The 24,679-nt window shown below is 43.1% G+C and overlaps 3 protein-coding genes across 3 annotated transcripts; 1 reads left to right on the top strand and 2 right to left on the bottom strand.

Annotated features, from left to right (window-relative positions):
• Window positions 1–260: 260 nt before the first annotated feature.
• Window positions 261–5,487, bottom strand: LOC310820857 (organic solute transporter subunit alpha-like; the record flags this gene model as incomplete). Its single annotated transcript, XM_083692680.1, has 8 exons — window positions 261–905; window positions 1,027–1,132; window positions 1,860–2,006; window positions 2,137–2,248; window positions 2,616–2,774; window positions 3,404–3,477; window positions 3,705–3,856; window positions 5,412–5,487. 8 exons carry the CDS (start codon window positions 5,485–5,487, stop codon window positions 748–750), a joined length of 984 nt encoding a protein of 327 aa, XP_083548806.1. The 3' UTR covers window positions 261–747.
• Window positions 5,488–11,053: 5,566 nt separating this feature from the next.
• Window positions 11,054–18,680, bottom strand: LOC310820868 (palmitoyltransferase ZDHHC20-B-like). The gene is made up of 14 exons (XM_083692690.1): window positions 18,533–18,680; window positions 17,294–17,320; window positions 16,942–17,036; window positions 16,331–16,451; window positions 15,135–15,204; window positions 14,933–14,965; window positions 14,481–14,601; window positions 13,913–13,948; window positions 13,167–13,299; window positions 12,756–12,882; window positions 12,541–12,627; window positions 12,325–12,407; window positions 11,964–12,011; window positions 11,054–11,469 (listed from the first exon to the last, which is right to left on the bottom strand). The coding sequence occupies exons 1-13, from the start codon at window positions 18,648–18,650 to the stop codon at window positions 11,968–11,970; spliced, it is 1,095 nt and encodes a 364-aa protein (XP_083548816.1). The 5' UTR covers window positions 18,651–18,680; the 3' UTR covers window positions 11,054–11,469; window positions 11,964–11,967.
• A 2,590-nt stretch (window positions 18,681–21,270) lies between these two features.
• Window positions 21,271–24,483, top strand: LOC310821978 (APC membrane recruitment protein 2-like; the record flags this gene model as incomplete). Its single annotated transcript, XM_083694267.1, has 3 exons — window positions 21,271–22,270; window positions 22,949–23,520; window positions 23,839–24,483. The coding sequence occupies 3 exons, from the start codon at window positions 21,271–21,273 to the stop codon at window positions 24,481–24,483; spliced, it is 2,217 nt and encodes a 738-aa protein (XP_083550393.1).
• Between the last annotated feature and the right edge of the window lie 196 nt (window positions 24,484–24,679).

Raw genomic sequence — 24,679 nt, 5'->3', positions numbered from 1 at the left:
ACATCAAAGGTCATGTTCTACCTCTAACCTGGGAAAGTCATGTCTTTATTGAGTGATAAAGAAATAAAACGCGCGCCATTTCAGCGGCAAGTTAAAATCAACGTTATTTCCTCCCAATTTATCATAGTGGGTTGCAGTAAAATATAGTAATCCTTTGATCAATGCAAACAATCAAATCAGCAAAAGCGAAACATGAAAGAGGTAGTGCATTATATTTATTGATATTAATATACATATAAAATACACATAATACCCCCCACATCCACAAACAACATTTATTGTATGTTACAATCCATCTCATCCCAGTATACTCAAACCAACCCCACAAAGTCATGTTGACAAGAAGAGTCAAGGCAACTCACACCTGTTTTGAAGTAAACGTTTCAGCATATTCAGAATATACAACTTAGATAATATGATAATACAAGTTCAACTACGTAAAAGATGAACTGATAACTAACAGCATATAATATGACACCATTAAGATAAAATGAATATAAAAATACAATAATTGTGCAAATGAATATTTGCCATACAGTACTGAATACTATTTCAGTTGTGTGGTTCTCAAAGTTGATACATTATCCCCCTCGCTCTCTCTCTCTTACACACACACACACACACACACACACACACACACACACACACACACACACACACACACACACACACACACACACACACACACACACACACACCTCTCTCTCTCTCTCTCTCTCTCTCTCTCTATCTCTTTCTCTTTCTCTTTCAGGCAGCGTGCTCCCCCTCTGTGGTGATCTTGGCGTTCTGGTCATTATCAGTCTCATGTGGGTCGGAGGGCAGCTCATCATAGGTGCGACGATAAAACACCCTGGTCACCAGAGTGACGATGAACAACTCAACAATCATTAGCTGCTGACTCAACACTGCAGACAGACAAATCAGACAGAGTTAGAGGACAGTTAAGTTACGTCCATATATGATATCAGCTCTGGCTTGGCCAGTTTGGACTTGTGATGCCCTTTGATGCTCTGGTTGCACACTTACTGGACCCCCGGGCTACAGAGGAGAAGGGAGGAGCGCAGGCAATGGTTCCATCAAGGGCCAGGATACTAATGATGGATGCCTGCAGTTGGCTGAGCACAAGCACCAGCTACAGGGACACAACCAGGCGTATCATCAGTGTTATGGACACACAGAGTGAATTAGGATGTGATGGTGGCCACTGTGCCAGGTTGAAATCAGACACTACAAGATATTTTCTAAAAACAGGGTTGAGGGCCAATGACAGCAAATGATACACTCACCGAGCACTTTCTTAGGAACTATACTATACTAATACTAGGTAGGGCCTCCCTTTGCTCTCAAAACAGCCTCAAGCCTCCACAAGATGTTGGAAATGAGAGATTCTGGTCCATGATGACATGATTGCATCACGCAATTCCTGCAGGTTTTTCAGGTGCACTTTCAAGCTGTGAATCTCCCGTTCTACCACATCCCAAAGGTGTTCTATTGGATTCAGATCTGGTTACTGGGAAGGCAACTGAAGAACACTGAACTCAATGTCATGTTCATGAAACCAGTTTGAGACAACTTTTGCTTTATGACATGGTGCATTATCATGCTGGAAGTAGCCATTAGAAGATGGGTAAATTGTGGCCATGAAGGGATGCACATGGTCAGCAACAATACTCAAATAGGCTGTGGAATTCAAGCGATGATTGACTGGTATTAACGGGCCCACAATGTGCCAAGAAAACATTCCATTACACCACCTCCAACATGAGAAGGTGTACAGGTGTTCCTAATAAAGTGTTCGGTGAGAATATATGCTTGTTGGCAATTTATTGATTGGTGCAGGAGGGCATGTGCGGACTCACCTGGTACATGGCATACTTGGGTATGATCTTGAGGCTCCGCAGTACGTGGTGGATGTTCATGAAGACGATGCCGACAGGCCAAAGGGCAGTGATGGTGAGGACACCAATAAATGGGTTTATCCAGATAGCTGTGCCTGTGATCTCCAGCTTATAATGAGAGAAGTACGGAAATATTTTAATCAAAGGGCATAGTGGACTTCCATGTCATGTTTCAAATGTAGTGTGGGGTGTTTGTAGACGGCGAGAGGCTTTTCACAGGAGGGGGAGTGTTACTTACATCAGAAAGATCAAAGTTCCCATTGGTCCACAATATTATGGACAGGACTGAGAGTACTGTCTTTAAGATAGCATATTGAAGACATCCCAGCTTCAGCAAGAATAACATTCGCCTGCATGAAATAGCGCAGAGAGGAACACCATTAGTTTATGGTTTTAAACCTCCACATAGGTCACCATATAGATGCATATAACAGTAGAACACAAGAAACTAGAATGAAGATAACATCAGAGATAGATAGAGATAGACTATCTATAGACTGCTGTTTTTACATCATCACTAGCAGTACATAGAGAGTAGGGTAGGCTGGTAGAGGCAGAAAACGGGTTCACTGTAATGCTTGGAATGGAATAAGGAATGGTACCAAACACACATTCCTCATTCCATTCCATGCATTACAATGAGCCCGACCTCCAATTTCTACCTCCACCAGCCTCCCCTGAGAGTAAGTATGGAACAGTGTTGGTAGTATTGGTTACCGTGTGACAGGCACACGTGGCAGGCAAAGGCAGCAACAGCAACAGGGTCCTGTATTGATCCTGAACGTCTTGTTTTCACACCGTTTCAGAAAGGCCTCACTGCCCCCACACTCCTCTATCATCAGAACCAAGAACTTATACACCACCACTGCAAAGTAACTGAAGAGAGAGTCAGGGTTCACTACTGAGGGTATCATGTACATGAACACGACAAGCATAGACACCAGGCACACTGGTCAAAGACAAAGACTGGAAAAAACAGGAAATTCCTCAACAGGAAATAAACTGTATGGTGGCTTCAGAACCAGTCTGTGTACTGTGTTGAGTATTAACAGATGAGATGTTTGTGTGAAGTCGATTGTATTGTACAATATGTGTTATACAAATAAAGTTTGATAAATACAATTGATTGATTGATTGATTGATTGATTATAATGCCCTACAGAATGGTCCTCTGTACTACAGTATACTACGAGTGTTGACATCCTGTGTCTACATCTCTCTGGACATGGAAACTACTGTGTAGATACAAAGTTTGAGCCAAAGTTTGACATGATCCTTCTCTCTGCACACCCAACATGTGGACTGATCTCTGAACTCACGCGCTGACACTGACAGTGTAATGATTAAGATAGTGGTTAAACTGTGGTTAGACAGTTGGGTGTATTCATAAAAGACTTCCTCACAGTTTGTGTCAGTTGATTGCTACAGGTGAAAGGGCTCTGGCATCTCTATGGTACAGTAAAGTGCCCATAGTCAGGTCTTCATAGGGAAAGTATGCAACTCACCAGTTAGAGGTCATGTCAGTGAACATGACTGCCCTTGGGATCCACATCCCAAAACAAGACATGGCGGCAATGACCTAGGGCACATAGACACAGCGTTATCTTAATTCATCACATTAATCATCCTCCTAATGCTATTCATACAAGACAGAAAAGCATACATGACTACAATTGGGGAAAAAAGACTCTCATTTAACAAGTAAAAGATCGATATGTGTAGATATGTATTTACTGTCAGCTATTGTGTGAACGCATTTGTACTTATCCAGTGAAGGTTAGTTTAAACATGGAGATCAGTTCCTACCGGTGCAGCTCCATTGACCCACATGATAGTTGTCTTTTTAGGAGAGGGGATTTTTCTATACACAAACACACACTGTTCCAGGTAGAGCAGGACGGACAGGGAGGACATGATGGTCAGCATGGAGTACAGAACAACCCCAAACACGTCCAGCTCTATAGTAGAGAGAGTGGACAGTCAGAAAAGGGAGAGAGAGAGAGAGAGAGAGTGAGAGAGAGAGAGAGAGAGAGAGAGAGAGAGAGAGAGAGATGGAGGGAGAGGGAGGGAGAGAGAGAGAGACTGGACCATTTATGGTTATCTATTCAAGATGTGCTCCTGCGAAACTAACTTGAGCATTAGGAAGTGCCATGGTCATTTTCACTTGGAGACAACAACTTCCAGACCCTTCTTTGAGTTTGAGCGTGCGAATGAGATTGAGTGAGAGCCCAGCTGTCTAAATGTATGCTTGGTTGGTTTGGTATGTACAAAGATCAAGGACATCTGCAAAGATAATAAATCACACTGAATGTAAAGGATGAAAGAGCAAAACAAGTAATTTGTGTTTGATATCAAATGGACCATCAAACATCGGTGGAAACATTTCTCTGTGGTGGAACCAATTGCACCTATCTATGGCTTCCACGTGGAGATGTTTTGAAGGGCAGACTCAGATAAGTCGGTCTGGTTGATCAGATACACGGCTAGACTTAGGTACACTGGTCAACCAGACCAACTTACTGCAATTGGTTGTTTTTACATTTACATTTGCATTTATGGCATTTAGCAGACGCCTTTATCCAAAGCGACTTACAACAATAAATTTGTTTAAGTAAGTGAATCATCTATCCAACAGTCATCATAAGACAAAGTAATCAATGCTCACACCAGGGGCCATTGGCAGTCGTAATACCAGTAGGCTATTTTTATTTATTTTTTTGGTTGTAGCCTAAGACTCACAGGGAAGTACTGAGATTTAATCAAACATACTGGGAGCACAGCCAGTGCTGTCCCTCTAAACAGCCTGAATCACAGACAGCAGCATACCATTGGGAGGGAGGTTTGTCTCAGATCCTCAGTTTATTGTGCTTGCCTGGTGGTAAGAGGGCACATGGAAGTGAAATGAGAATGCCTCTCCATGTGGTGCATTTACATTTACATTGATGTCATTTAGCAGATGCCTTTATCCAAAGCGACTAAGTAAGTGAATCGTCTATCCATCAGTCATCATAAGAACAATTAATTTATGCTAGGACCAGGTGTATTGGCAGTCACAATGCTAAAAGAAAGGAAGATTTATTTTTTTGTTGGTATTCTTCTCAATTCAGTGTAGTTGTTAACAAATATACAAATACAGTTCCTCACAAGCCACTAGTCTAAAGCAGTTTAGCAACTCTGTTTGAAGACTAATTGCTTGCATTGCTTGTGCATTCAATGATGAACACAAACAACTGTCAGCTTTTTGGGCAGTTACCTTATTCAACTGTAATCAAATCCTCCTTGAAATGCTTGGCAAGATCAAACTAAATGTAAAGAAGCATTGTACAACACTGAATTATTTGCTCATTCAAACACTATACATTTAGTCTATTGCCTATTTGTGCTAAATTATTGCATTGAGTTGTAAAATATCCCCCTAGAATATCTCCCAGCTTTAATAATAAGAACGGTAATGAAAGCCTACTGTACCCGCAAGAGGTTAGATAAAGCAATACTACTGTATCAGTCACTCACGCTTTATGACATCGATAGCCAGCGGGGGTTCTTGTAAACAGGTCGGATCGATAGTGCTATTGACGGCTTCTTCCATGTTCAGTTCAGGTCGCTATGTACTTGAATCGCAAGTTGTGAACAACTGAATAAATCGTACAACACAACTAAAAGCAAATATCCGAGATATTGCTCTTGCTCACTGACTACACAGAGAGACGAGGAGGCGGTCTGCTACAGGTAGTGTACTTTCCCCTTCAATTAAGATCTCGGAATGAGGGTGTGAGTAAGTAAGTTGCTCAGTAAGCATTTCTGGGTTTCCTGTCTCTCTATTGTCAGGAGGACCACCTCCCGACGGAGAGCTAAGTGTCTCTCTGGCAAATAATTGTCTTTCATTCATACTGCTCATCAGGGGATGCACTCTAGCCTTACAACACTGTACTGTACATGTACATCCTGTACATTGCTTTGCTGTCCATGGATTTTGGTTGATAGGGTCTCTCAGAAGTGAACTTTGAGAGGGTGTACTACTTGTTTCCATGCCAGCCAGTATAATATATCTAGCACAAAATAATGTGATAGAGATATTGCCATGTGCATCCGGTGAGAGAATAATAATGTTAAACCCTAATATAGATCAGACGAACAGATCTTGTGTGCAATAGGTGCCCATCTCTTTTGCACACATTTCTGTGAGAGGCGGGGAAGCAGTGGACCAAAGACTTACAGTGCCTTTGGAAAGTATTCAGACCCCTTCACTTTGTCCACATTTTGTTGTGCTATAGAGATAAAATAATTTGTCATCAATCCACACACAATACCCCAGAATGACAAAGCGAAAACAGGTTTTTAGAAATTTCTGTACATTTCTTAAAGTTTAAATACAGAAATACCTCATGTACATAAGTATTCAGACCCTTTGCTATGACACTCTTTGCAGGGTCTCTGATGCAAATCAGATAAAACCCTATAAAACAAAGATATTAATTCCAAAATTACATCAACTATTATCCTTGCATTAAGATGGACTCAATTCAACTTACTGAGTGATTTGTTGATGACATTTTTGCATTTTAGCTCAGGGTCTGAATACTTATGTACATGAGCTATTTCTGTATTTCAGTTTGAATAAATTTACTGAAATTACAATAAACGTGTTTTCGCTTTGTCATTTTGGGGTATTGTGTGTGGATTGATGGCAAATTCTTTTAATTTAATCCATTTTAAATGGAGTTAACACAACAAAATGTGGAAAAGGTGAAGGGGTCTGAATACTTTTCGAATGCACTGTAAAAACAACCCATGGAAAATGAAACGCTGCATAAGTGCTCAATCGTTTCCACGTGTATTGTAATACTCAATACCTTAGCACTGAGGTAATCGTGTATCATCCCATTGCAGCATGCAATGCAGCATCTGTGCCTCATAGTAAAGATCCAGGCCTTTTTTGTCATTGATCCCACTTGATATGTGACTTTTTTTGCCACTTTTAGCAATATAAACATAACCATTCAGAATTGTTGTGATGACATGTACTGTAAGACTAGCAAAAGGGAAATAGGAGACATTTACATTTACATTTTTGACATTTAGCTTTTATCCAAAGCGACTTACAACAAGTTAAACTTTGCTCAATACAAACTTTCTTATTTGGGTATTTTTTATTTCCATTTGGTTGAATTGATGAAATTCTGCCCCATTATGACCTACAATACAGACTTTCCAGTGGGATCTACTAATGGACCAGTAATGAGATTTGTAATTTGAGTGAGGAAAAACAACGTTATTTAATTTAAGTGTATGTAGGATGGGAGATCCGTCCTCTCATGAGAAAATTAGGTTAAATTAGTGAACCAATTGCAATGTTAGTGAGGACGGAAGGTCAAAAATGTCTTACAGCCATATGAAGAGGCGTGCATCAGGAAAGACATAAAGAAGGAGGTAATATAGAGAAAGAGTGTGAGAGGTAGAGAAAGTCAGGACATAAGAAACTAAGTGAGAGGTAGAGAAAGACAGGACATAAGAAACTAAGACATAGACTACCTCAGAGGTACATAGCATGAGAGAAAACCAATAAGAGAGACTGAAAGAATACGCAGCCCTATGTTGAGTGCTCGCAGAGACAGTCTTGTGTGTGTCAGCTCACACCTCTCCATCTGCACATGCTCAGTGAGTCAGGTGGATGACAGGGAGGTCATTCCCCTGAGTGTGACATTGTCACACACTGTCCTTCCCAGTCTCAGGGCTATCACATTCCTGTCAGGGAACAGTCCTTGAGATAAAGATAAGTGTCACTTCAATGCTGTAATAACCCTGCTGTGATAACCATCTAAAACTGCCACTTTGTTTCGCCATGCCAGACAATATTCCTTCTGAGCAAATAGTGGCTCATCTTAATGAGGTGACAAAAGTGAAGGCCGTGATTCATTCCCGCTTGTGTCCTCGCACTGACGTCTGACGTGTGTGTGTGTGTGTGTGTGTATATGTGTGTGTGTGTGTGTGTGTATATATGTGTGTGTGTGTGTGTGTATAATGCTTTTATTGTTAAACTTTGCTCTCACGTTTGCAACAGATCATCTCACTGACTATTGTCTTCTGATGTCTCCAAAAATGAACAGATCGAATATGAACAAACTGACTCTGCTTTTTCCATAATTCTCTCTCATAAACAAACAATTTGCGAGTGCAATATATGAGATCCTTATGGTTTAACTGTGAAACTGTGTGAGGGAGGGCATTTCACTTAAGTCTTGAGCGAGTCCAAAATTGAGGATTTTCGATCCAATCTAAATAAAATCAAATGTATGGATGTGTTTTCTTGTACAGAGGCATACCTCATCAAAAAAGAGAGCAAAGGTAAGCCTACAGTAAGTCTCTGAGATTGTCACCACCCAGGCCACTCGCTGGAGAATCATTCCATAGATTTTAATAAGCTGTTTCTATTTCTATTGTATCTATATATACTGATAACATCACGTTTCCAGGTAAAGGTAAGGAACTGAATATGTGATCTCAATGAGTAGCTCTTTTACTTTGCAGAATCAATTTTGACACTCACATCTGTGTTATTTCCCCACTCACCTGAAATCATGAACCGTTTAATGAACATCAAAGTAACAACAATTGGGCCTTTCAGTAGCATTTACTCCCCTGATCATGGGACTATCTAGGCCTAGGTTTAAAGTAAAAAAAATAATAGAAAAAAATCTCTTGAAGGGAGTTCATTAATTGAGTCTTTTAATGCACTGAAAACAGCATTTATTGTTAAATGTCCACATTAATACATTATAGGTTAATCTATAAAACAAGAACATTTAATTGATTTAGACATAAAAAACTTTGTGCAAACCTTTTCTAATTCAGAGTATATATTACAAAAATCACCAAACAACCAAAACTGGCCGGCAGAGTAAGTACAAATATTGTGAGAAAATACTAAGCATGCAAACATGGATTGAATACAAAATACTAAGATATTAATTTAAAAACAACAGTAAATTGGTCCATAATTTTGTGAATATACAATGTAGCACAAAATACATCGCTATGGGAGAAGCCTATAGGGAATGTAAAAAAATTATAAAAAAGAATATTAGGAAGTTATATCATTATGATGCTCTCACTCTGCATTACTCCACCAAAGGGTGTTATTCCAATGGATATGTTTCCTGAAAACACACATCTTACACATTTCAAACGACTCTTCCAAAACCACATGGATCATAGTCAGTAAGAAATTGAGAAACCTGATAGCAAAATACTGTTAAATCAACCTGTCCAGTTTTCTGGGTTAGATACGATCTTGAAATAAGGAATCACTCAGTTATGAGGATGTGATGCCCAACTCCACCCTCCTCTTGGTGGTCTGTGAGCATCCTGACAGAAAACACCATGTTGTACAGTATCCTGGTAATAGCACCCCTCACAGGGTCTGCACATGGACATTGGCCTATTAACACATCTGGTACAGTACCATACAATAAAAACTACCATACATGTTCACTCCCAACAGAACAATCAAATAAAGATAATAATTAGCTGTAACCACACCATGATCATCACAATTATCAGAGAGCAGCATTGGTCATGGAAAATGTTGTGCTTTTAAACATTGTTCCCTTTTTCTTCAACTTTCTTTTTCCTCAACAGACATTGTTAAATCCACATCAGATTGAAACGACAGAAATTGAACAGGTGTGCTTCAGACAAATTCAACACAAATAATGATGCATAATCCGTACAGATTGACCTCTACTTTTACACACCGTTTCACAGGAAAGTGAGATGAATTGTCTAATGTGAAAAGTCTCCCTCTTGCAAATATGACAGGGATAGACACAGATATAAACAAACTGTCCCCCATCGTCATACAACAAAAAAAACACCTAAAAGCAACAATGGAAATGCAGGCAATTGATTCAAACATAACAGAAAAATACTGTAGCAATTTAGCAGAAAATGTAAAAACAAATATGCTATACATGCTGTGCAATAATGCTGAATTCCCAAGGTATCACAATCACCCCTTTGCAATCGACGTATCTACAGAATCTACCTGTGCATTTACTCAGGGCCAAGTCCTAATTTGAGAACACTTGGCTCAAAACGTCACGTACACTGCATTGACGCCAGTAGTGGATTAGCATGGACGTCTGGAGCTACTAACATTTTAACTAACCTCAAAAGCCTAACGTCTTCAGTCGTTAGGATCATATGTCTGTTTGTTACTCGGAAATTTGTACGAGAAAAAAGCCCCACAAAGCTTAAAATTGTAAACATAAATGTCCTTCATTCCATAAATACACTCTCACACTCTCCATCTAAATTGTAAACCCAATTAGCCCTATGCTATGGCAAACCATTTACCATGGCATTTACTATGGCATTTACTATGGCACTGTGACTGCACTAAACCCTTGTCCATCCACGCAACTAAAATTCCTAGTAACTTAAGTGAAGGCACAATACATGTGAGACTAATGATGATGTACAGTGGACTAGAGGTGGGTTAAGGGAGACATGGAGGGTCCTATAAAGCCTTGTTCTAGGTCCATACAAAACCAATGTCCTACTAAAATCCCTGGTCCGAGCATTGATTACTTTACCTTATGATGACTTACGGATAGATAATTCACTTACTTAAACAAATGTATTTGTTGTAAGTCGCTTTGGATAAAGGCGTCTGCTAAATGCCATAAATGTAAACATAAATGTAAATCTATGGGTATATTTAGCGCCCTCAACAGGGTTTAGATGTAAAGTGCATAGCTACACAGGCTGAGGCATCACAATGTCAGCTGACACATACACATCACAATCTTATCCCATTGGCTTTTGTGTTGTTAGGGTCCTATTCAATCAAACCCAGTATGAGAGTTTTGGGTGTAAAACAAAATGAACACCATTCCCTTTTACTAATAAACTACGTCAGAATAAATATGCAGATATGGTTTCTTTTTGTTTGTACTTGTACTGCTTACTATCTGACACCAAAATCCATGTAATCGAACAGGGACTTCAGCTCAGACACTGAATACTGATGCGAAGTTTTATATATTGTAAATGATATTCCTCCCCTTATGCACACTTCTTCATCATGTACATGACAATGTAATCAGAACACAAAACAGAAATAACCTGACCTAGTGCAAAAAGTTAACTTTTTTGGCTTGTGAAACAAAGCAATCCCAGAAGTTAATTAATTGTTAATAGGAAATAAAAAAATAATAATTCTGTGTGTGTCTTTGGTTAGCAACAAAGACATAGCGCCTGTGAGAGAATGCATGCGTTTGGTGACGACAACGACTTGAGGACGAAAGCTCTGTTGACGGTATCCTGTCCGTGACAGTCTAGGTGGTTTCCATAGTAACAGGAACGGTGTTGGTGGCAGACAGCAGAGGCCGTGAAAAAAGGTGATATCCATGGCCATATGAGTTGGAGCTTTTTTTGTTTTGTTTTGTCCAGGGTAAGGTGATGATAGGGGATGGTTTCCATGGAGACGGAGATGCTGCTGGTTTAAAAGCATCACAGAGGATGGCTCAGTTGTTTCTTGGCAGATGTCTGAACAGACTGTGTGAGTCACCTGAGGGGATCAGGAGACAATATAGGTCATCAGCTTCCTCTCATGCACACGTGCACACACACACACACACGCATGCACGCCCAAATCAAATCAAATCAAATTTCATTTGTCACATGTATCACATACAGTTGTTATTGACACAATGAAATGCTTTGGGATCTTGCTCCATGCTCAACAACAGCAGTCAGCAAAAAACAACAATTCAATAATAAGTATTAAAAATGCACGCATGGGGGACGCTCAGTAGCGTAGCACACTAAGGCGCATACCATATCATCGCAAGGTCCCTGGTTCGATTCCGGGCATCGACATACCCTGCATGTCATCCCTCCTCTCTCTCACCCATCCTTCCTGTCAATCTCTACTATCTCTATCCCAATAAAGCAGAAATTCCCTAAAAATATATTAAAAAAAAATAATATGCACGCATGCACACACACTTCTGTGGAGCTCATCCACAAAAACAGACAACTGAACAATTCCCTAAGGCTTACCTGTCTACGACTCATTCTCCATGGTGACAGTAACTGTCTGGTGTCCCTCTGAAACACAGAGATGAGAGGTTAGGGGGCTGGCAGCTCACAGAGATGATCTGCTTGTTCCAGAGGATTAAACTGAGCAAGGTGCGGCACAGATTTGATCATCATCAGATTTTGCACACCCGCAAAAGAGACCTCTGTCTTCGTGTGTCTCCCTGGATAAATAAATACAATCTTTGTACATAAGGATTCCTAACAGCATAGTTGTTGTGGTCTGCAATGTGATTTGTTGATCAGTGTGTCTGCTTAGCGCCAGGCTCAGACCAATCCTTTGAAATGGTTGAGGGTTACTTGACATCACAAGGATGACACGTACCAGTGTTCTCTTTGCCACTGTCCTCACTATGGTTTGTGTTGTTGCCAAGGAGAGGCTTGGGGTTCGTCTGAAGGTCAGCAAGGCTGTTAAAGTAAAAGCCAGGGATCAATAACAACCATCGAAAAGGAAAATGTTTGTGAAAATGTCTGTACACATCATCCGATCAACAAAAACTCCTTGGTCCTTGAAGCCTGATGTGAACAGAGCATAACTAACCTTTTTCCGTTGGGCTGGACAATGGCATTTGCCTGCTCTGGGTCTATGTGCACCAATCGGGTATCAAAACTGTGTCCATCACCCAAGCTGATCAAGAGAAAGAGAGAGAAAGAAAAGGAAGCAATGCCTGCCGAGGTTAGAGCTGGAATCATTGTAAGATTGACAGCTATTCTTCAGCTACAATAGAATCGGGGTTGAATGGTGTGTGCCCTCACCTGGTGTATATAGGAAACATCCAGTACTTCTTCTGCTCTCCAAAAACCTCAGCCACATTCCTACAGAAGCCTAAAGTGAAGCCATGTTTATCGGGACCGTTGCTGAAGACAGGAGCCCTGAAAGCCTCTGAAAGATGGAGAATAGGTCAACTCATTGTGACAACGATATCAACACAGTCAAACAATCCGTTCCAACTTACAAAAAACCCCAACAATAAACCACCCACAGTCAGTCATGGGCAGATGAGATTTAACTGATGCCTTTGTTAACTTGTCCTATTTGTCACATAGATTTTGAGCAACAAATATATTTGGGAGTGTAATGTAAATGTCTCTTGCATGATACTGTTTTGTGCGTCATGTTTGTTGGCTAAGTTGAGGTATGGCGAGGTGAGGCACAATGGGAGCTACCTATGGTGGTCCTGTTCTTTCCCACAAGCCATAGATGGTAGCTGAAAAGCGACAGGATGCTGATGAAGAACATGGTCGCCACGAAAAACAGAAACAAGACGTGGAATTTGGCGTGAGTGTCAGGCAGCTGATTCTTTAGAGGGAAAAGAGAGAGGAGAGCCATTAATGTTGTCACACTTCATCAAAGCCATAACAACATTCACCGCCTGCTCAGACACACAGTTCTGGCACTTCCCCATCAGTCAGTGATGCGGTACATGACCCCCCTCATTCTGGAGTTGCAGCAGCCTACACGACTGCTCCAGCAGGTACCATGTACATATTACAAGCCCATGGTTGTTTGTGACCTCAAAATGCTAAACAGGAAATGCTGAACAACCAATACTGTCCCCACTTGACTTCACACTCCCCCACAGTTGGCAAGATGACAGTGGACATTGTCACAAGCAAGGCAGCATTTGACACAGGCCAGGACAGAGGGCTAGTCTTAACCCACATGGAGGAACAGGCAACAGCTTATGTTATAACAACAACGTTTGACACACACTACAGAGAATCCTTCACTAGTGGTCTGCATGAGGGACAAAAGCCTTGTGAATTCCATTATGGGTGGAGTTTAACTGTGCTCTCTAATCCAATATAGCTTTTCTTCACAGGATTCATGACGCCTCAGTCTCACACCAATAGTTACAAAACTGCACAAAGTGTCTTTTTCACTAAACAACAACAACAACATTGCATTTTACCTCAGGACATTGCTCTGCAAATCTCCTTCGGCAAAGCTTAAGACAAGTGTTAGAAACAGACAGGTAGTTAGAGGTGAAATTAAGAGTGTCATGTTTGTTAAACAGATGGACAGACAAGACAGGCAGACAGAACTCAGAAATTCAGAAATCAGCAGCACAAGCTCGGCAAAAATGTCTCCACATGGCAATATGCAGACTATTCCAGTTTGAAGTGTTTTATGTTACTGTGAGGTGATTCTACTGTGATTTATTTGGTGGCATGCTAAAATGCGACTTACCACTACCATTACTTAACGCTAGACAAGGAAAATAGCAGTAGCTGTAGCAAAGGGAACATACCTAATCTCCTGGTCAGTAGACTATTGTCTAGTAGGTAAAATGTGGTTTATTCGTAATTTGGGTATTTGGCTTTGTAATGTACAGGAGCCTCGGAGCCTGAATGTCTTAGATTTGAGAAAAGTCTGTTTGTGTGTGTGTGTGTGTGTCTGTGTATACAGAGCATCTGTACAAGAGAGAGAAACACACGCAGCTTAGAAAAATGAGAGGAGGTTACATTGTGTGTACTTACTGTCCAGAATCTGATAAAATACTGCAGGACGGTGGCCGCGATGAATACACAATACAGCATGGAGTAGGCGAGAAACAATACAAAGAACTTGTAGTTTGAGAAACCAACACAGTTATTCACCCTGAGAGAGAAACAGAGGGGGGGAGATGAGGAGTGAAGTGAAACACCTGACTGTGCTCATCTGTCCACAAGTGTATTCTATTCCTTAGACTCCAGCAATGGAACAGACAAGAGAAATATAGCTCCAGGGAAGCCAATTGATCTGATTTACAACAGTGAGTTGATAAGACAGGATCATATTAAAAGGCAGACAATCTGCAATCATGACTCAGGAGATGGGCGTTTTCAAGCTTGGCATAACTTGATCACATGAATGTTTATGACTCTGTGACCTACAGTGAGTGTAGAATGGCTAACCGTCTATACTTGGAGAATTGAGTGAGATAACATACCAGGGGCAGTGATGATCCATCTTCAGCACACACCTGCGAGAGAGAGAGAGAGAGAGAGAGAGAGAGAGAGAGAGAAAGAGAGAGAGAGAGAGAGAGAGAAATAGCACACGACAGCACAAGAAAAAAAGGAGAGGAGGAAGAGAAGCATTACTATAGAGTTGAGCCACAAGAGGCCATGGTGCATGAGACAGAACCAACTTACATGTCACAGGTGGAGCAGTGATGGCAGCGGTCAGGTTTGATCAGCTGACAGTGGTCACAGTATCGGATGGCTGTGGAGAACACACCAATAACACAGGATCAATCAGCACCATTGAAATCAAGGCTTTATGTCCCAACTACATCCCCCGTGTATGGCTACAATGCACATACAACATATTGATACAATCTGGCAACCCTATTAGATAAAAACGACCACAAATAGAACGCAGTGCTATGGCTGGGGTTAGGAAAACAACCAGGTTAGGGATAGGTGTGTTTGTAGTCCAAAGGCCACCCTCTTCTATCACGTTGCCTCTATGTCTTTGAGCCAGGCAGCTGTTATTCTTGGGCTCATTATTTATATTAATGTTACTGATATCATGAGGTGTGTTCAGGCTTGGGTGTTACCTAGTAACATAGAACGTTGCTAAGTAACATTTAATCAGTGACCAATTGAAAAAAATGCTCAACTTTAAATATTAAATACAGTACCAGTCAAAAGTTTGGACACACCTTCTCATTCAATTATTTTCTACATTGTAGATTAATATTGAAGACATCAAAACTATGAAGGAACACATGGAATTATGTAGTAAACTAAAAAGTGTTAAACAAAACAGAATATGGTTTATATTTTAGATTCTTCAAAGTAGCCACCTTCTGCTTTGATGACAGCTTTGCACACTCTTGGCAAGGTGTGTCCAAACCTTTGACTGGTACTGTATATATATATATATATATATATATATGTGTGTATATATTTATTTATGTAAATAATAAGCCGCTAAGCCAGGGGTGCCCAATACGTCGATTACCATCGACCGGTCGATCGTGAGAGTAGTGCGGGTCGATCGCGTGACATTAAAAAAATCACGTGGTACATTTGTGCTTCAGCACAGTACGAGGCAATTAAGCCAGTGTGAGTGCGCCACTTGATTGACGTACAATGCGGCCAGTCTGAGATCGCTTCTCTTCTACGGGTCACGTGTCACCATGCATTCGCATGTATATATTTTGCAATATATATTTAGCATTTTTTAATGTAGGTAGATCATTTTGACCTGGTCATTTTGAAAGTAGCTCGCAAGCCGAAAAGGTGTGGGCACCCCTGCGCTAAGCTGCCAATAATGACCGCTGCCATAGAAGTGCCTTTTCTAAAGCTGGTGGCTTTTGGGCTGTAGGCAGTGGTTCTCTCACCTCCTGATCCAGTGCGAGTGTAGACAGGCAGTTCTCTGGCCACTTTCTTCAGGATTTCTAACTGTGCCTCTGGACGCTCCTCCTTCTCATACTGCTCCTTCTCCGCTTTGGGCAAACAGAACTGACAGGAGGAGGGAGGGAGAGAGAGAGAGAGAGAGAGAGAGAGAGAGGATGACACCAAGTAGGCCATTATAAATATAATCATTTATGTATCTATAAAATCACCTAAAAAGTAATCTCTCTCTCTTGCAGCGCACACACTCTCTCTCTCTCTCTCTCTCTCTCTCTCTCTCTCTCTCTCTCTCTCTCTCTCTCTCTCTCTCTCTCTCTCTCTCTCTCTCTCTCTCTCTCTCTCTCTCTCTCTCTCTCTCTCTCTCTCTCTCTCTCTCTCTCTCTCTCTCTCTCTCTCTCTCTCTCTCTCTCTCTCTCTCTCTCTCTCTCTCTCTCTCTCTCTCTCGGTTCTTATCCCCGCTCCAATGCGAACATGTGCTGTAGTCTAATTACAGAGTGGGCTTGGAGAAACGCCACACCCTGCCGACTCTGCCCTTGTGGCTTTGTGGTGTAGCATCACAGTTGAGTACAGATAAAGAAAGAAATAGTGTAGCCTGTACCGCTTTAGAGGGGTTGGCGGGCCTGCTGCAGATAGTCTTCCAGTAAGACCAAATAAACATGACGAAGAAGCAGTGAAAGGCAACCAGGTAAACGACTGTTTGAGAGAGGGAGCAAGAACAAGAGAGACAGTTAGTCTCTTCATACAGCTTTCATACAGCTTTCAATACAATGCAGTTCTCTGAGATCAATCACACCATGACAAAAGAGTGTGTACTGTATCATAATATCAAACCATCTTGTTCAGAGAACAGAGTCATAAGAACTAATGAGTATATTGAACCAATATTTTGAGTTTAGAACATTCTTTAGAACATGTGCACCAAAGGTGAATATATTGTGAATATGACTTACTTCGTTCCGCATTATTTGGGATTGTAACTGAGAGAGACAGAAGAGGACACAGAGAGAAGAGTGGTTAAAGAGGGCCTCTCATGAATGTGTCTGAGATACAGTACTACAGTACTACTCTCCTGACTGACCCCCTCCTTTCACCACACAACAGCAGCCTGGCACTGCCAGCGGGGGACCCACCCGTCAGAGAGAGCTTTGTTTGCCATGCTGAAGGGATGCCCCTGACTGTGGACACTGACTGACTGACAGATGCATACCATGGTACCATCAGCCTCAGTCTAGAATCAGGCAGAAACTGACAAGAGTGTGATGAAACCCCTTGTACATGAGACCAGACATGCCTAATGTAGCATGACAATTTTATCCAAAGCGACTTACATTGCAGTGAGTGCATACATTTCAGTATATATGGTCCCAGTGGGAATCAAAGCCACAACCTAAGCGTTGTTAGCGCCATGCTCTACCGACTGAGCCATAGAGGACTATAAGTGACCTTGTTGTGTAAATGATAGAGTAACCTATTTGGCTAAATGTTTATCTATTGGCCAAACCAAAGACATAGGCATATGATTGACCCAAAAAGTTAAGAAAACCATTCCGTTCTATAGGTCTAAAACTTAACAAGCAACAAGCTTAATGAGCAAGTCATTTATTCAAGTAATAAGGGTTATTCAATATTAAATAGGTTTTTAAAAGCAGTTTTACACCATTCCCCTTTTGATGGCAATCTATGTAGCCTAGAGGCTTAGGGCAATAGAATAGGCTCAAAGAATCATACAAATTATTACAGTAGGCTATGGCACTCTTGGCTACATATTATGGCATGGTGAAAAACATTTAATGAAAGCAGTCCGAAACATTCAAACGTTAAAATAGCAAACAGATCTGACTACAAAATGAAAATCACTTCTCTTCCAATTTGGGAAAAGGACATGGGAGTTAATTAATTTGTATTCTCTCTACACAACAGTGACAATGTGACAACTTAGTAGCGAGCGACTATAATGACTAATGTCCCACTCTCAATTGCACACTTGTGGACTGATGAATAAATTACACTTTAGTTTCCAGACATTGTCGAACTGATTTCTTCCCACCAAATTAGTGCAGGCTACTCTACTTACCGCTTTTCACATCCTGCTCCTCCAGCTGGGCTCCCAACCCAAGCTGTCAGGCAACTTTGTTTCAATAAGGAAATACAACCGCTGCAAACCCCGAAAATAAACATGTTGTACTTACATATGCAGAGCTCCACGACGTACGCATAATAAGACCAACCTACGACAAGGTTGATAAAAATAACAGGTATCCAAGCTAAAGCCCTTTGACAGCATCTTAGTACATGCCAGGGCGCCATCTTTAATCCGCCTGCGGAAAATAGTGTCGTGACGTCAAAGCGCCTGCTTGAACAAAGAGCGCCTCTTCTCCATCAGATGAAATCACCGCACATCTGTACAGCTGTAGCCCCTGGAAACAAGACATTCAATCGACTATTCATTTACCAAATGAATTCAGTAGTGAGAGATGCTAATTATTTAGCATTAGCCTATGGATATTCGACTCATGAGAAATATTTTTCATATTTTAACCTGAAAGGATCAATAGGCCTACCTAATTGTAGAGAGAAACGAACTAAGGTTACGAAATACTGTACTTTTGAGAGAATATTTTTCATATATATTCTGATACATTTCTGTACCAGATCTGATCAAATTGATATCAGCTTCTTCAGCTCCTCAGATAGCATTGCTGTGCTAAAGAGTAAAAAACAACTCCCCTCATCATGTTATATCTGTTAGTAACATCATCATCATCATCATCATCATCATCATCATCATATCATCATCATCATCATCATCATCATCATCATCCTCATCCTCGTCATCATCCTCATCCTCATCCTCGTCATCATCATCGTCAAATGTTTCTGATCTATTCTCCTTCTCTATATGGCTGGTACATTGGTTATTTCCCCAGCAGAGGGCAGCAGCACTATTGAAGACACAAAGAGGTCTGATATGGAGTTACAATCGGGTTTGTGCGTTTGAAAAATGTAAGCAGATTACAACTTAACTCTGACTTTTCTGTGGGTTTAGGTTCTGATAGGTTGGTTAAACACGGCACAAATGCTTAACCTTTACCTCTGCACTTGCTGCCCAAAGGTGTTATGTGACCTACTGCACTAGTGTTGACCGAGAAAATAAATATCCCTATTCTATAAGATAATGTTTCAGGAGGGTGAATGAAGGGTGAGGTAAATAAAGAGAGAGCATAGTGTCATTCTGTAATTGAATTTTCCAAACAAGATTTCAAACAAAATGGACCTTTTATTCATATTACTGACGATGTAATGTAGCCCTCTGGGTGATCATGATAACACTGAGAGAAGCTTAGCTCCGGAGGTAGATTATTGACTCTGTTTCTGTGTGTATCTTAGTGTATATTCATATGTGTGGATGTGCCGTTTTTGGCATCTTGAGTCAAGTGAGGACAGACTTTGGTTTATTTCAATGGAGCGGAATAGAGTAGTGAGAAGTGCTCTTTTGTGGAGAAAGAGAAAATCTTTCTCTTTTTTTCAGAAAGATGGAGACAGCGGGGAGAGGTGGATAGTAAGGATAAAGTGATGGAGGAGAACATTGTAAAGATTGTGAGGATTAGAGTAGAGGGGCAGAGCAAAATAGACATTAAGGAGAGGTGTAAATGTATTATCGACAGAAAAGGGTGAAATTGTGTCTGACAAGGTAGGAGAATGGAAACAAGCTCTGAGTGAAGTGCATAATGAATCCCCTTTGGAATGGTGTGTATGTGTGTGTGTGTGTGTGTGTGTGTGTGTGTGTGTGTGTGTGTGTGTGTGTGTGCACGCATGCGTGAGAGTAAGAGTGAACATCTGGTCTGTGCTTACATAGGATGGATGGAGATCTCCTAAGGGAGAACTGTCCAGCTCAGACAGGGCTGTTATTTAGCCATAATATGCAACTTAAGTACATTAAAGCTTCAATATTTCTAAAATTCCACATCCTGCTTCATCCCCCTCAAATCCTAATTCCCTAGATTTACACAAATCCTACACATGGACAGGAATTTATCAGGGAATGTTTCCATGTTTCATTCAATTGGATTGCTGTCTTGATTCTGAATTGCTTGTTTGTCATCCTTTCTGATGCTGATTTTGATAAGCTGTTCAGGAGGTCATGGCTATGATTGGGTTTAGTTTTGGTGATGGGAGTGAAAGGAAAGAGAATGTAATGTCATTATCTGGCTCACAGCACACTCAGGGCATTTACAAGCAAACAGACACATGGCAAATATACACAAACATAATAAAACAGATACATATAGCCCTACATAAATAACAACAAAGTAATTACATTGTCCATTTAGTGGAAAACACAGAGACACAAAAACATAAACATTAAAGAGATAAATAAATAAATAAATATGCAAACATCACAAGACTGGGAAGCATGAAAACAAGTTACAGGGTTGAGCCGACAGAGTGAGAGATGGAGACGGGAGAGAGCTATCATTGAGACAGACAGAGAGAGAGTAAAAGACGAGAGCTGTGTGTGTCTGGGGTGGGATGATGAGCCTCTGGCTCCGCTCCATCGCTGACGAAAGCTGCTTAGCCCCTCAGTTGCCATGGAGACCAGCAGGAGCAGCCAGAGAAAAAGAGGCAGAGGGGAGGGGCATGCGAGGGAGAAATAGAGGAGAAAGAGCTGGAGAGAAGGGAGAGATAGACAGACAGAGGGAAGGATAGAGAGAAGGGGCGAGAGAGAAACACACTGCAAGCAATTGAAGCAAAGCCAGTCTGCAGGGACAAAAAGAGAAAGGTAAGGAGAGACGCATAAAGAGAGAGAGAGAATAAAGAGAGAGAATAGAGGTGATAAATGCTCAGTGAGCTGACCGGGGGCAGAGAAATTGAACAAGTGATAGGGAGATATAGAGAGAGAAAATAGAGAGGAAAATAGAAAGACAAGATGGATGTACAGTCGGAGAGTAGTGAACCCCCGCCGTGCGACCCGCAGCCTCCTGGAAAAATAAGAAAAGGCTTCAAGCTGTTTGGGAAACGCAAGCCAGGCAGCATCTTCTCCATGCGCGGCAAAGGCGAGGGGAACAACAAGTCACCCATTGGTCGGAGCAAGCCACTGGATGGATTAACAGAGACCACAGCGGCAGAGTCGACGGAGCAGGAGCCGGAGAAGGAGCGTGAGCAAGAACCAGAGGTGAGTCAGAGAGAGGAGGAGGCGGTGGAGGAGACCCTGGAGGATGATGATGATGATGACGATGATGATGATGGTGACGATGGCGATCCCAGTGCGATCCCTCCGTGTCTCAACGCCTCAAACCCTCCCCGTCCCTCCATCTCCTCCTCCATTACCTCCGCCAAATCCCTTAGCTTTTTGAACATGCTAAGGCGGAGCCGGCGAGGACGGGGAGACCGCCGAGTCCAAACCGTGTCCCAGCCAGCGGTGCGTCAACGCAGGGGCCTCAAAGGTCTCTTTAGCAATATGAAGTGGCGCCAGCAGGAGAAGGAGGCGGCTGCCGATGACGCCCCTCCAAGCCCCCTCCTTATGTCATCCCGCACAAACAGCGTAGAGATTATCAAAGAGGACCTGACTCTGACGCCCAGACCGCCTCGCGCCCTGGATGGTGATGGCGATCCTGAGCTGGAGCCTGATTCGGAGTCCTCTGTTACAGTCTGGAGCCCCACCGAACAGGAGACCTCAGCACCGAGCCTATCAGAGACCACTGCTCCCTCACTGGCCACAGACAATGTGAGTGGGACTACTCAGGATCTACCAGAGGCACGCCCGCCCCCTGTGCCCACCACAGGCCCACCCATTGACCCTTGTGTGGATCGTCTGAGCTCACTCTTGGCAGACATCTCCTCTCTCCTGAGCTTCGACTCGCTGACAGGATGCGGAGACATCACTGCTGAAGTGGAGGCAGAGTGGGGCAAAGCCAGCAACAGTGCCAGTGGGACAGGAGCTTTGACCAAGGGAACCGTGGTTCGAGAGAACTTGAGGCCCTCAAATACAAGCTATTCATCTAAACCAACTCCGATTACAACCCCTATCCCAGCCTTTACACTAGCCCCTTCCCCTGCTGCTACTATCACTACTCCAACGCTCTCCTCCTTTATTAAACCCACTCCTTCCCCTGCCCCTATAACCAAACCCACCCCCATTTTTACCTCTGTAACAAAACCCTACCCTACATTTACCTCCACAACCAAACCTGTCCCAACCACTGAATCTATTACCATCATGACAATCAAACCCACCCCTACCCCCATTACAACATTTAAACCCACACCTACCCCCATTTCAACATTTAAACCCACACCTACCCCCATTTCAACATTTAAACCCACACCTACCCCCATTACAACATTTAAACCCACCCCTTTTCCAACTACAACATTCAAACCCACCCCTACCCCAACTACAACATTCAAACCCACCCCTACCCCAACTACAACATTCAAACCCACACCTACCCCCATAACTCTAACTAGCCCTACAACTAAACCTTTCCCTACCCCTTTAACAAAACCACCTTCTCCACCAACTGCTAAATTCACCACAAGCCCTGCCCCTATTCCTGTGACCAATTTTTCCTCTTTCACTCTATCTCTTACCTCTGCTGCTACAGCCAAACCCTTCCTGGTAGCCACTCCACCTCCTGCCCCTGCCCCAGTGGCTAAACCTGCCCCAGTAATCACCCAACCTCCTGCCCCTGCCCCAGCTAAACCTGCCCGAGTAACTACCCCACCTCCAGCCCCTGCCCCAGTGGCCAAACCTGCCCCAGTAACCACCCCACCTCCTGCCCCTGCACCGGTTGCCAAACCTGCCCCAGTAACCACCCCACCTCCTGCCCCTGCACCGGTTGCCAAACCTGCCCCAGTAACCACCCCACCTCCTGCCCCTGTACCGGTTGCCAAAACTGCCCCAGTAGCCACCCCACCTCCTGCCCCTGCCCCAATGGCCAAACCTCCCCCAGTAACCACTCCACCTCCAGCCCCTGTCCCAGTGGCCAAACCTCCCCCAGTAACCACTCCACCTCCAGCCCCTGTCCCAGTGGCCAAACCTGCCCCAGTAACCACTCCACCTCCAGCCCCTGTCCCAGTGGCCAAACCTGCCCCAGTAACCACTCCACCTCCAGCCCCTGCCCCAATGGCCAAACCTCCCCCAGTAGCCACTCCACCTCCAGCCCCTGTCCCAGTGGTAAAACCAGCTCCTGTTACCCATAGCCCCCCCTTACATGTCTCTTTTACCTCTGCTCCACCCCCCAAATTGGATTCCACTGCTGCATCTCCTTTCCTAACATCCTCTTATCCACCCCCTGTCCAAAGTTCAGCTGCCTCTAAATTTCCCTATTCCCCAGCTCCAGTTCCAGCCCCTAGTCCTACTCCTATCCAAACCCCCTCTCCAAATGTAGCTGCTTCCTCTAAGATGCCCCCTGCCCCTGCCCCTGCCCCTACCCCTGCCCCTGCCCCTGCTCCAACCCCAGCCCCTTCCTCCGTGCCCCTGACCTCTGCCCAGGTGAAGGATGATAAGACCATTGCTTCTCTGGATGGAGGAGAGGACATGGCGAGTCCAAATGGCATGGATGTCCAGAGTGCCTGGACCATATCACCCAAGACAGAGGTGCCACGGCGTGCTTCTCAGCACGAGTCACACACCATCCCCCAGGGCCCCCACGCAGAGAAGAAGACGCCCCCCATGAAGACCACTGGGCTCAGTAAGATCCCTGTGAGTGGTGGGGGCAAGGCTGGGAAGCTGCCTCTCCGTGAGACCCAGCCAAGTGACGATGATGGAAGCTGCGACCCACCCACTCCTCAGGAAGAGGAGAGTCCACGCCCCAGCCTACGGAATAGAGGCAGTAAGGATTCAATAGGTGACCCTACAAGTGACGCAGAGACCAGCTTGCCCATTACAAAACACACCCAGGAAGAGAGTCAGCAGCTCCGACACCCTAAGGGCACCACCAGTGTACCGCGTGACTCCAAGATTCCAGTCAAGCTGGGTGTCCCAGCCCACTCTGCTTCTCATATCCCTCAAGCTAAAGAACCGCCTCGCTCCAAGATACCCTTGTCCAAGGTGCCTGTTCGCAGGATTGGCAATAAGCCCACAGCCAGCACACCTGCCAGTGCTCCCCGATACGTCACAGACCAACTGAGAAAATAAAGCCAAGGATAGACTGCATCAATTAAAAACACTTCAATTCAAACTGCGGCTTTGTCCCCAAATCACTATTTTAATATTATTTGGGCACTATTTGCCTCTTCATCTTTCTTTTCTCTACATTTACTGTACATGGACGTCGAATTCTGTTTTTGCACTGATTTACCCTCATGATTCTCTCTAATGGTCCTCTCCCACA

The sequence above is a fragment of the Argentina silus genome (assembly GCF_951799395.1).
Source record: "Argentina silus genome assembly, chromosome: 2".
Lineage (NCBI taxonomy): Eukaryota > Metazoa > Chordata > Actinopteri > Argentiniformes > Argentinidae > Argentina > Argentina silus.
The sequence above is the reverse complement of the archived record's forward strand: the minus strand, read 5'-3'. Positions and strand labels throughout refer to the sequence as shown.

Coding starts and splice junctions, on each gene's coding strand:
- LOC310820868 (XM_083692690.1), bottom strand. CDS start 18,650: ATGGCGCCCTGGCATGTACTAAGATGCTGTCAAAGGGCTTTAGCTTGG. Junction 15,205..16,330: donor CACTCGCACTGGATCAGGAG/GTGAGAGAACCA, acceptor TGTTCTCCACAG/CCATCCGATACTGTGACCAC. Junction 12,408..12,540: donor GTCCAGCCCAACGGAAAAAG/GTTAGTTATGCT, acceptor TTACTTTAACAG/CCTTGCTGACCTTCAGACGA.